The sequence below is a fragment of the Crocodylus siamensis genome, chromosome 15 (assembly GCF_052110815.1).
Source record: "Crocodylus siamensis isolate JL-2025a chromosome 15, ASM5211081v1, whole genome shotgun sequence".
In the NCBI taxonomy this organism is placed as follows: domain Eukaryota; kingdom Metazoa; phylum Chordata; order Crocodylia; family Crocodylidae; genus Crocodylus; species Crocodylus siamensis.
Window position 1 is genome coordinate 11,455,348 of NC_143409.1, and position 12,726 is coordinate 11,468,073.

At 54.1% G+C, this 12,726-nt stretch overlaps 1 protein-coding gene across 2 annotated transcripts in view; it reads left to right on the forward strand.

Annotated features, from left to right (window-relative positions):
* RGMA (repulsive guidance molecule BMP co-receptor a) overlaps positions 1-4,937 on the forward strand; it is a 38,143-nt gene extending 33,206 nt beyond the window's left edge. For both annotated transcript variants that reach the window (XM_090028763.1, XM_090028764.1), the window contains one exon: positions 2,047-4,937. In XM_090028763.1, the coding sequence (XP_089884889.1) occupies positions 2,047-2,757 (711 nt within the window). In that variant the 3' untranslated portion in view covers positions 2,758-4,937. The remainder of the gene's footprint in view (positions 1-2,046) is intronic.
* The last annotated feature ends 7,789 nt before the right edge of the window (positions 4,938-12,726 follow it).

Sequence of the window (12,726 nt, forward strand, 5' to 3'; positions counted from 1 at the left end):
CAGCCAAGATAAGCATCCTACAGGGACCAGGTAAATCAAACACAGAGGCCTGAATGTGATGAGATGTAAAGTCACATGTTTCAAGCGTTAAATCCAGGGCCTGGTTGAGCAAATATCCGGGACTGAGAGATACTGTTGCTGCTGGTGAATTATTCTTCATTGATGCGCTAAAAAGCTAGGAAGGTGCACACGCATGCCAAAGAAAGAAGGATAGTTTGCAAGCAGGGATCCGGATGCTTCAGGGGCCGCGCTTTTATAGATCATGGTTTCTTGCCTGCTTCTGGTATCCCTGGTGATTCAGCCATAGGCCGCCACTGTTTCTCTTGAGGTAGGAAGCAATGTAGGGTCAATGAAGGAGGCATTGTAAAACATCCAGGGCCATTTAAGCCTCCCAGGAATTATTTTGGGCCCTGTACAATGTTTTCCCATCACAACACTGTACCTTGATAGCTGCCTAGGGAAGTCATGAGTCATCTTCTAATGTGGTGACTCAGCAAGATGATTGAGCAGGCGGAGCTATGTGAACAGGTGCCCTTAGCTCAGCACACCGGAGCTGGGAAGGATGGCAGCTGCCTGCTTCCTGCCTGGTGCTCTGCTGCTGTTCACTGGAGTGAGGCGTGTGACCTCCAGCAAGCCTAGTATAGACCCGCCAACACCTGACAGCCACAGAGCGAGACATCTGGGCTGGCAAAGAGACGCTTGCTTTTTAAATCCATGCACGCCTTCCAGACAGGAGACCCTGAAGCAGGGGCAAAGTGGGAGAAATGATTGCGAGTGGCAGGGGTGATCGTGTTTTTGTGGACAGCTGCTCTAGGAAGTGCCACCTCACACATCCCACCATTCCCAGCGCTCGTTTGGCTCCATCACTGATAGCACGACGAGAACCAGTGCTCCAGGCCACAGGTGGGGGTTGAAGCACCATACCCTGCAAACCTAGCTGGCCCAGGGTTAGGAGGTAGGCTGTATTACAGCTGCCCTCTTGGCCGTAACCACGGCTGAACCCGTGGGAGCGGCAGCAAGAGATTTGGGACGTGTTTGGTGTGGACACCCTTTCTGCTGAGATCCAAGGGGAATGCAGGGGCCCTGGGAAGCCATTTGGTGCTCTGTTCAGCTCTAGCAGAAGCGCAAAGAAAGCAGAGTTTCTCCCAGGACTGATCCAAGTGCTCCAGCAAAGCGGCGGTCAGAGCCAAGGTTGTAGGTGTTAGCTGTGAATTTCAGATCCAGGTGTGATCCTCACAGGAGGTCTGGACTGGACCTGCTCTGTTGGATCAGAACGACCCCTAATAAATAAATTAAATCAACTCTAAACCTTTTGTTCAATGACACGAGGCCTGCTACAGCCTGACAAAAAATCCTAACCAGAGAGAGGTCTCGTTTGAGGGCACATCCAGGATCGAGAAGCTCTGGGCATCTAACCCCAAAGCTCCCACCATCGTGTTTCAAGCCTGTTCCCCTCTCTGAATCTGTACAGCAAGGGGCAGAGTGCTTCCCTGCCTTGCAGGCTTCGGAGGGGGCCTCAGTCCTATTCAAGGGGTCTGCAGCAAGTGAAGCATGCGAGGAACATGCCAAACTATTCGAGGATCGGTGTTTGGTGGATGAGAAGGAAGCCCAGTACAGCCTTTTGTGTCTTTTCAAATCAATCCCTTATGCCCTCTTCCTCCACTGAGGCCCCTAAAGAGGAAGCCTCCGAAAGCTTTGCACAGCCCGTTTGAGCAATGGTGCATCTGAAGCCCAGAGGGGATTCGTGTTTCAGGAAATGTCTCAGAGTGAAGGGACAAGTCTTGTTGGCGAACGGGAAGCAGCTGGGGCCCTGAGGAGTGCCGTGCTTGTGCAAGGGTGACTTTTCCAAGACTGCGAGTAGAAATATGCAGTATAGAAAAGCTTTGGGCTGGGGATGAGGAACGGCGAGCCCACCCAAAACTCTGTCTTTACGGTGGAGCCGACAGGCTCGTTAGGCCCCTTCATGGGGGAGTGGGATGAGTCCGCCAGGCTGTTGGCGCTGGTTATAACCTGGCCCCTTCCCCTCTTCTCTCCTTCCCTTGACAGCTCACCATCATCTTCAAGAGCTTCCAGGAATGTGTGGACCAGAAAGTGTACCAGGCAGAGATGGACGAGCTCCCTGCTGCCTTCGCGGATGGCTCCAAGAACGGCGGCGACAAGCACGGCGCCAACAGCCTGAAGATCACGGAGAAAGTTTCCGGCCAGCATATTGAGATCCAAGCCAAGTACATCGGCACCACGATTGTGGTGAGGCAGGTGGGCCGCTACCTCACCTTTGCCGTGCGCATGCCCGAGGAAGTCGTGAACGCTGTGGAGGACAGAGACAACCAGGGCCTTTACCTCTGCCTGCGGGGCTGCCCGCTCAACCAGCAGATCGACTTCCAGACCTTCCGCTCCTCTCAGGCCACGGAGGGCCGGGCTCGGAGGAAAGGGCCCAGCCTGCCCGCCACCCCCGAGGCTTTTACGTACGAAACGGCCACAGCCAAGTGCAGGGAAAAGCTCCCCGTGGAAGACCTGTACTTTCAGTCCTGCGTCTTTGACCTCCTGACCACGGGAGATGTCAACTTCATGCTGGCTGCTTATTATGCCTTTGAGGATGTGAAGATGCTTCATTCCAACAAGGACAAGCTGCATCTCTACGAAAGGACACAGGACCTGGGTGCAGGCAACCTGGCCCCCTCGGGGCATCCCCAGGCCCTCCTCGCCCTCTTGATGGCGCTGGTGTGTTTGAGTCAGTGCTGGTCAGCGTTCCTATAGGTGTTTGCCCCGTCTCACCTTGGAGGGCAGGGGCAGGGGCAGCAGGAGGGGATGATGGATGAGATGATTGCGCTGGACGAGGAGAAGTTGAACAGCAGGTCCAGCCGGGAGGTACAGGATCATTCCCGCATCTCAGCCCCTCCTTTCAGACCTCCCTGGGACTTCGCCAGGGAGCACGCCTGCCCCAGAGACCGGTTGTCAGCTTGTGCGGGGCCTTCCCCCCACCTCACCCTCTCCTCCCGCTGTGAGTGAGGAGGCTGGGATGGCCCCATCTCCTCCTAGCTCCCTCATGGTCCTGCAAACGGTTGTGGTGACTGTGCTGTTGGCGTTCGTGCAAGTGGCTTTGTGTTAGGGGTGTCGGCTGCTGCTGGGACGAGGGGACACTGCTCCGGCGACAGAGGCTGGTTAGGTGGGCACACACTAGGAAACCCTCCCAGGACACAGACAGCCAGGACCAGGTTTTCAGCCAGCTCCATGCTGCTCTCTGATTGCCACGCGAGCTCTGCTCCCACATGCTCCTGCTAAGGGGCATGAGTTTGGGAGCGCGCTCATACAGACGGCCCCAGTCCTGCTGGCACATGCGAGTGCAGAATATCACACCCAGGGCCGACGGCAGTGCCCTTCATGGCAGAGCACCCCCAACTGTACTGCTTCTGTCCTTCATGAAGGGCCTACCCCTCTCCAGCACCTTGCTCAGTGCAATGCGATGTGCTCGTTCGTCCTTCGCTACCCAGCATCGTGTCCAAGGTAGCAGTGGGATTTGCCCTAATTCCAAGGACTTCTCCCATCTCAGGCCAGTTAACCCTGCGATTCTCTTAGTAGCCACAAGGTTTAATCCCAGGGTCTTTTCCTGCCCTCGGCACCCTCCACCCAAACCCGGAGAACTCCAGGTGCTAAAGGAGAAACTTGGCCAGTATTTCAGTGGCTTCTGACCCTTGCCCGTAACCTCATCCCAGCATGTCAGGGGCTCAGTGTGCCATAGCCCCTGGATTCGACCAGCTCCCAGGCTGCTCCAAATTGGGAACCCAGGGGAAGCAAAGAAATGGGCTGGGTGTTTTGTGTGGGGGCCCCCGGCAAGTCCCTGATTTGTACGGTGGGATGAGAGGTTACGTTCCTCCTCCTGCCCTGTGCTGACAGGCCAAAGCACCTGGGGCTTACCCCTCTTCCACCTCCCCGGGGGAGGCTCTGAAGCAACAGGGCTGAGGCAGAACCCTAACACGGCAGTGCCCAGGGGCCAGGCAGGGAGATTTGCTTGACATTTGTTTGCTGCTAGGTCCTTGCTCCTCTCCTGGTTCCTGGGCCTTGGCTCGTGCCTCCACTTGAGACCGGTGGCACCTTGCTTGTGAAGGAGGTGCTGCTAGAGCAATCCAGGCAAGGGGCAGAGCGCTCCAGAGATATCTCAGCTGCCCAGATCATCTTCTTCCTGGCTCTGAGGCATCGGTTACCTGCTACCCACAGAATGTGGCTCCCCTTCCTCTTCCCCGTGTCCTTTCCTGGTCCACCTCATCGCCTGCTGAACAAACAAGACCATCTTTACCTCGGTCTGTGTTTTGGAGACCTCCGTGGGCATTCCCTATTCAGCTCCCCCGCGGGAAGTCCCTGATGACCACCCTGGAAGCATGTGAAGCTTGCAGGGGCAGCCAGCGATGGAGGGATGGTCTCTTGGTGGCACCAGATGAGCCAGCGCCGAGAGGAGGTGGCACGTGCTCCACCCTGCAGCCTGAACTGGTGCCGTGATGGCAGCCTGATGTAAATACTCAAGTGACTGTTCATTGTGTCCTAACAGCTCTAGAACTACATTTGTAAAGCAGCAGAGAAAGTGTGTCATTGGATGTAATTTATATTGTCTCCTTAATATATAGAGCCCTGGCGTTGATCTCGTGTGACTCTGCAGATGAAGAGGTGTCATTGGTTTTTAAATGTTTAAAAAAAAAAAAAAAGAAATGAAAAGATGTGTTTACTACTTTGCTCCTTGCTTTGTTCGCTGGTGGCCCCTGTTTCTGTCTAGGGAGATTCTACAATAGGGATATCCCAACAGCGGGGACCTGGGGAGGCCAGTCGCCAGCCCATGCCCCTGCAGAACTGAAAGGGAAAAAAAAAAATCAGCTAGCTCATGCTAGAGTTAGTCATTTCTGTTCCTTTAACTCTCCATTGCTTCACACAGAAATCGGAGAGGTGAATATTTACAGCCACAATCAAGCCGTGGGGTACCTGCCACACACCTGTGTACCCCACCAGAAGCACCAAGTATTTAGGGCTGGTCTCGCTACAACGAGTAGTGCCCTACATAAATACCCCAATTTCTATTAGCCACCCAGAATCAGGCAAAATAGCCCCACGGTTCCAGAAAGTAGCTCTGTCACCCGTGCTGCTTGCTGTGCCGTCATCATAAACGTCCCTTGCCATGGCTGAGCACTGTAGTCCGGAGGAAAAAAGTCTTTCAGGACTTTAACTGCCTCTGTATTGCCCAGTTCCTCCCAGTCAAGTCAGCACTCCAGTGGTTGGGCTATCCCTATTTTAGAAACAATCAGTTAAGCACTTTATTTTGGTTTTGTTTGACCCAGTTTTGGTTAAAGGTGAAGTATGGCCAAGGAAGACGTGATGGTTGGGAGATGGAGGGGTAGAGAAAGAACCCCCCCCCCAATTTCTCTTTGTGTTTTGGACCTGTGTGGGATGTTACCGCATGTACATACTGTAAATTATTTATTGACAAAAATGCAAGTAAAGGGGTTTTGTTTTGTTTTGTTTTTTGGGACAACAGTTTTGTGAGTCTTTTCTTCTGGTCTGTGTCATGCTTTATTCTAATCCGGAAGAAAAATAAGAGACATGCGAGCGTGATAAACTCTGCGAGATACAACTCTATGAGCTCCAATTCCTCAAGGAATTTGCTGTCTCTCCATCAGTGAATGCTCCATCTTTCCCAAATCACAATCCTGTTTTCCACCTCGACACTCACCCCTCATTGGACCCTGCTGTTAAGCCAAGATCCCCTTCCCCAGCAGACGTATGGGAAGAGCTGGGGAGTCATCCCCCCCTCCCCCGTCCCACACACCCACCCCCTGCCCCACACACTGGGAGGCTGGGGCCTGGAGGCAGGGGTCAACACTGGGTCGGGACTGGCCACTGAGATTTACCAGTGGGTCCTGGTACACAAAAGGTTGAAAACTGCTGTAAGGAGCTGGGGAACATTAGTTCAGCTGGAAGAGGGTGGGCGCTGCGGGGAGTCCTCTAGTGCCAGCCTGCATCAGAAGCTCCCGTGGTTAATACCTTCACTTGTGATGGCCCATTTCAAGCCCTGCTGAGGCCCAAAATGGGGTCTGTTATTACCCCACCCCGAGCAGAAACCCTGCTTTTCCCCATAATGAAAAACTGAGGAGCTTGCCCTACTACCTGCATGGGACCAAGAGCCTGGACCTAAAAGACCGGTTACAGGCAGGAGTAAAGCTTTTTGATGGGATGCAGACAGCTTACAACTGCAGGACACAAGCTACCTGCTGGGGTGAGGGTAAGTCTGTCCCTCCGGTTACTTTATATTGCAGCTTCTCGTGCCAGTTTTGTAAGCCCGTGGACAGAGCTCCGGTGAGATCCACCCCCATGACCCTAATGCAACCATTTTAATCAGGCCAGATCTGGGAAATGCTACCATATACTTTCACATAGCCCATTGCCTAGAGTGGGGCAAGCTCATGCCCCTCTATTTCATCTCTTCAGGGCTACAGCCATGCCTCCCAAGTCAGCCTGCTATTTTTCCTGTGACTTAAAACAGGATGCCCTCTTTTAGCTCTAAGTGCGGGCAAATCAACTGGCTTTGGCTCAAGAGAAGGAATGGGATGGATAGGTAACCAAAGGCTTGAAATGGTCTGCTGTCTTCCTCGAGGCAAGGGCTCACTGTTCAGATGCCTGGGAGCACCCAGAGCCCCTGGCTGCAGGGTAGGGTCTGTATCCCTCCCCTTCCAAACCACAGCAGGTAGGAAAACTGCCAGCCCTTTCTCTGGTAGCTCTCCCCAAATAAACAGCTCTAAAAGGGGGCTGGAAAACCCACCAGAAGAAATCTGACCCATCCAAAGTCACTCAAGCCCCATGGGTTTTTCAGGGATATGGAACGATTGCTTCCCCCCTTGTGAATCCAGTGCTAGGCTGGCAACTCAGGATGCAGGGGCTTCCTATGCCTGCAGACCTGGCCAGTGACCCAACATGGTTTTTCACCCCCTTGGATGAAAGCATAACACATGCTTCATTGCTCCCTTCATCCCTATTCCTAAACCCAGCATCAAGGACTCAATCTGCAGAAAGAAAAAACCCACTAGAAGCCCTATATAGAGCAGAACAGAGCCCACCCTACTCTCTTATATTATCTTTCTGTGCCTGTTGCTCTGTGCTTCTTATTATATGCTCCTGCTAACCAATTAACACTTTATTAGCATCCAAACCTGTGCTGTAGCCTAGCTGGTGCAGTCAGTGAGGCCTGATCTTCCTAAGAAATAAAGGTGGGTTCTTAATTTAAGTGAGCTCCTTGGAGAGGAGGCAGCCTGCCTTTCTCACCCGAGTCAGCAGCCTGGGCTTGAGACTGGAGTTTATATGACCCTAACTTAAAAACTTCCTCATCTTTGCTAGGCTTCAGGTGATTAAGTCAAGGTAAGGGCATGCCTGATTTCCCAGTTTAAAAAGGCCCTCCAGTGTAGGCTGTAGCCACTGGGGAGAAGAAAGTAGCCTGTGGTTGTGCTGGTGTTGAGGGACCAGTGTTAATAAAGCAGCTTTTGCTCTGGGGACTGAGCTGTGCATCCTTCCCAAAACAGGAACACCCAGGCATCCATGTGGGTCTGGAGATCATCCCCTCCTTTACCAGTCATGCCAATCAAACCCCAGGGCAATTAAGGACAGAAGTGCTCCTAGATGGTGCCTCTTGCACGTGGCTCTGCACAGCTTAAGGCTCAGGGTCACCAGCTGGGGCAGTAACCACCTCACACACCTGACCAGAGGGTATATAGCTGCTCTCTGCAAAGCTCCCCATGGGGCATGCTGCTAAGCAGGGAGAGAGAGCTGTGTCCCAAACCCTGGGACAACAAAAGCTGCAAGGGCCCAGTCGTTGCATGCGCAGGCTGGCACTACACAGAGCCCACTGCCCAGTTCCCAGTGCCAGGCAGCTGGGGTGTGGAGGATTGCTCCTCTTCAAGCTGCCAGTGGCTAGAGGCAGCTTCCCTTCTAGGACCTGAGACAGGATCTGTTCTGCTCTGGAGCTCACGTGCATGCCATACAGTGGCTTTAATGGTGAGGGGGCTGCACCTGCCTGTCTTACATGAGCATGCCCAGGTGCCTCTTGGTGTGCAAACTCCTGCCACTTCAGAAGTGGGCCTGGCCAAGGCTTTGTTTGGGGTTTGCTGCCCTCTGAAGGACTGTCTCTGAAATAGCAGGTGTTGAAAGCAGCTGGGTGCTCACTGCAACCCCAGCATGGCCGAGGATGGAGCTCTGGGGCAGCCTGGGGTGGGTGGGAAGCAGGGGTAGGGTGCTCTTTCTTCCCTTCCCTTCATTGTCATAAGGACTTTTAATAGGGGGAGACAGTGCTGGGAGAGTTGAAATGGGACTGCCAAGAGCTGGTGTTACTTGTTCTGCGGGGAAGTAGCTGGGCTGTGAGATGTGGCCAGGGGCCTGGCATCGATCTGCTGGATGCTTGCAAACTCCATTTTAGGAGTGAGCCCAGTGCTTCAAGTGCTCCTGGCCTCTTATTCCAAGTTCTGCCACTGCCTCACCTGGTGACCTCAGTCAAGTTTCAGCATCTGTCTTTTCCCTGGTTTTGTGTAGGCTTCCTTGCGTACAATCACACCTTTTCAAGCACTGCAACACCAAAGGCTGGAAAGCACCAAGTTCTGCTCTAGTTGCATTGCTGAGGCCCTCCTTGCACTTTCCTGGTGCTCAGGCTAGCCCTGCCACATAACCCAGTATGCTGGATCTCGCTGCTCAAGAGGGAAAATCGACTCCTGCGTGTAGCAGGGCGGTGCAGATGGTCACGCATGTGGGACTGCTAGGAGCTGCGGGTTACCTCGTGGGAGAGGACGCTTCCCCGGTTGTGCTATGGGTCCTTCCAACCCTCTAACTGTGGGAGCTCTTGCAGGAGAGCAGGCAGGCAGCTCCTGTCAGGGTGCAGAGCAGGGCTGAGCTGAGCTGAGCTGGATGCAGACCCCCCGGTTGTACAGCTGATGGCTTAGGCACTCTCCCCCTGCTGGCACCTTCTTGGAGCTCAGCCCTGGCTGTGGCATTTTCCTCCCGTGCCAACTCGGCACCCCCATGGGCTGCCTGGGCAGCAGGGGGGACTGTCCCAGGTACAACCACTTCCCCTCCAAGCAGCTCCCAGGTGAAGGTCTTGGCAGGGCTGGGTGCTCAGCTGAGCCAGAGGCGCCGTGTCCATGTGAGCAGCCCCTCCCCTGCCAATAAGTGGTGGGGATGTGCCTGGTGCCAGGTGCAATGGCTCTCTGGCCTGAAGAGCCGGCAGGTCGCTTTCCAGGATGATGCAAGTGGCCACAGCCAGTTTGGTGGGTGCGTTGCCATTGCAGATCAGCTGTGCTCTGGCATTACAGCCCGTTCTTAAAATAAAGTCCCTGGGCAGCCCCTGCCTGCAGAGACACATGTGCCTCTGGCTGCCTGCATGCCTCCTCCTTTTCGTTAAGGGCTCCTGAGCTGGCTCCAGCCCCGTTTCCCCCGAGGGCTTGAGGAATGCCGCATAATGAACCATGGGGGAAGGAGGTCGAGTCCCACTGCAGAGTGGGACACCAATGCACAAGCACAGTGGTCTGGCTAAGGCTAGAGGGTGAGTGAGCACGAGCACCAAAAAAAACAGGCCCCAGGAGCCAGGACACCCAGTTCTTCACTCCAACTGCTATCCCTCACCATCCTGCTCAGTGGGATCTTCTTGGGGATGCCCACCAAAGGGAGGCAAAGGACTTGCCAGGAGCCCAGGGGCGGGCTGGCAGGCTGCTCATTAGCAGCTGGGGGTCAATTAAAAATGAATTGCATGGTGAGGACCCATGCGTGGTATGACCCAGGGGAAGGCCAGCGGCTTCCTTCCAGCTACAACAGACCCAAAGCTGAGGAGAGCTGCTATCAGCAGGGAGAGAGAGGAACGGAGGGCACGCGAGGGGATACAGGTCTGTCTGAGGAGCAAGGAAGCCCTGGAAGGTAGCACGAGGGTGTAAGATCGAGTTGCAGAGCTTCATCCCCTCCTGTCCGCACCCAAAACCTTCTCACCGGAGTGCTTTCTTCCCACGTAGCTGGGGCATAAGCTAAAGCCCAAGGTGCTGCTGTCACTTGAGCTGGTAACCCACCCACCTTGCAACGAGGTTACGTCACTTGAATGCCAATAGCTCCCCATCACCTGCTCACGATTCACCCTGGGAGCTCACAACAGGCACGATCTACAGCTCACGGGGACAGCTACAGAGCATTTTTGCAACACAAGAAACGGTGTTGCATGTGTCCCCAGTGACGCACAGAGGGGAGGGCCACACCACTGAGGACACCAGTGAGTTAGAAAGTGCTTTGCACTACGCCTGCTCTCACGTGGGCTGGGCTGACCCGGGAATTGGTCACAAGAGTGAACTCGTGCAGCCCAGAGGGGTGGGGAGGGAGGATACAGAAGAGCCCCAAGAACTAAACTTGGCACTCGTGGAAAAGAGGGGGAGAGGGTCCCGAGTGGGTTTTGTGCAAGCCTTCCCCTTCCCCAGGCACGCTCCAGCCCAGAGCTCGGCTCTTCCCTCCCTTCTGCTGCAGGCCTGGGCCTCTTTCGAGCTGAGACTGCCCACTGTGCCAAATTGCTCGAGCGAACAGCTGTGTCAGTGTTTCCATTATAAAACCCATTTTTCAGGGGCGTAGAACTCAGCTGTGAAATTTCACTCCTGGCTGAGACTTGGCTTGGCTCTGACACCAGCCGCGGGAACAGAACGGCCCGAATCCAGTGGCTACAGGTGTGAAAAGCAAAAGCCTTTTTATAATGAGTGCTCACAGCTCCGAGAAATAGCTTTATGCCCTGCCCTTGATTTTGGCTGGGGTTGGAGCTATGGCCCGCGCTGGCAGCATCTCCACTTACGCGGGGGAGGAGGAGAAAGCGGCTGAAAACTGACCGGAGCGGCTGGCGGCACGTGCTCGTCCCCGGCCCCTGGGCTGCAAGGGCAGTGGTGGGATGCCAGTGGGGTTGGTGCACCTACCACCCTGCTGAGAGTGGATTGGGGTTGGCGGGCTCCTCAAGCGGCTGCGGTGGGGTATGTGCTCATCGTGCGGGAGCGGGCCAAGTAGAGTTGAGGGAAAGAGGCCGGGGGTGGTGGGAGCTCAGCTTGTGTGCTGGGAACAGCACTTCATCCTGCCTGATGATTCTGCCATAAACACGAACCCCTCTGAAGTACAACCGCTACAGGGTCTTGTCACGTGCCCGGGGGAGGCTCACCACTCATGCTGGCTGGTTCAGGGTCTGCCGGGTTGATGATCTCCTAGATGTGTCACTGCTGCACGTCCCACCGAGTAATTTAGCCCTCCACGTTGGCCAAGCCTCGTGCAGACAGTAAGCGGTTCAGATCGCCTCGGCCCTGGTTCCCAAACTGCTTCTCGGGTCGCTCGCTGGTTATATGATGTTGGCCCTGGTCTCCGGGTGTCCAAGCGGCTCATTGTAAACAGCCTGGTTGTCTGTAAAAGCACAGAATTGCCAATATAAAGGAGAAATGAAACAGGAGCAGCCGTCAGGAACTAATCCCCCATCATCTGCTAGTTGCCGGCCTATAAGGAATGATTGAAGGCCTGAAGGAAGGAGGCAGCTGAGTGCAAAATCTTGGGCTGAAGAGGTAAAAGGAGACACGGTATTGGGGTGCCTGCCAGTGATGTGAATGTGAGTTAGGCAGCTACTACTGTTTGAGGCTCTGGCATATCTTCAGCCAAGGAAACGGAGCACCAGGAGGGAGGGAGGACTTATAAGGTCCCGTCCAGCCCCAAACATCTATGAAAGGCAGGCAGGCAACACATGCAAGGGTTGGGGGAAGGGTCAAACAGGAGTGGGGGCAGGAAGGTGAAGAGCAAAGAAAGGATTAGCCCTTAGGGAAACTGCATTAAAACAAATACCTCTGTGATGTTACCTTTCTGCACAGCTCTCGCTGCCCCCACCGTTGAGGTCTTGCGTGCTCACGGAGAGGAAGGGAGAAGTTGGCAAGGTCACAACCGAAGGGGATTGTTTCCTAAGACCATCAAAGGCAAGGCCCCCTGCTATGAACATGGAGGGCAAATACCCACCCAGGCAGCTAAATTATCATGTTCAAGCGTCTTCCAGGACAGCACATAGGTTAGGAGCATTGCCAATCCTAAAGCGATCAAAAATCATGGGATTGATTTGAATATCTTGACTTGTGTGCGTGCACATCTATATGCACCCGCACCTGGGCCTTTCTCTGCCTCCTGGTTTTCAAGGCTTCAGGATGCCTTGTTAGGTTTCACACTTTCCTCCACAATTTAATGCATAAAACCAAGTATGTTTGTTTTTAGCAGACGCAGATTTGCTTACAATCCTCTGAATCTGGAACCTGGGGCTTTAAGAAATGCATCAAATATCACAAGTAAGCTGGCACCACTGCATCAGATGCTATTTCAGAGCCACCTTGGTTGTTGCTTTCGTCTCTGGGGCGCAGACCGGTGGTTGTTTCTGTCCAGCCCTTAGCAGTGCAACGGGTGCATGGCCATGGCCCCTACACTATCCCATTCAACTCATAAATACCTTACTTACCTTAGAAACTTGTGACGGCCTCATTAGAAAGCTCGCCTAGCCCAAGCCAAAGCTTTCATGCCTCAAGTGGCTCATTTTAAGTAACTCCCCTAATTCTTCATGCCAGACAGCTAACACACCTGAGAGCCGTCTACCATCACCCGTATTGTTTTCCGTGACTATCTCTTCTACCACATCACAAGAAAGTGCTTTGGGGAAAAAAATCCCCCCTGCTGGTT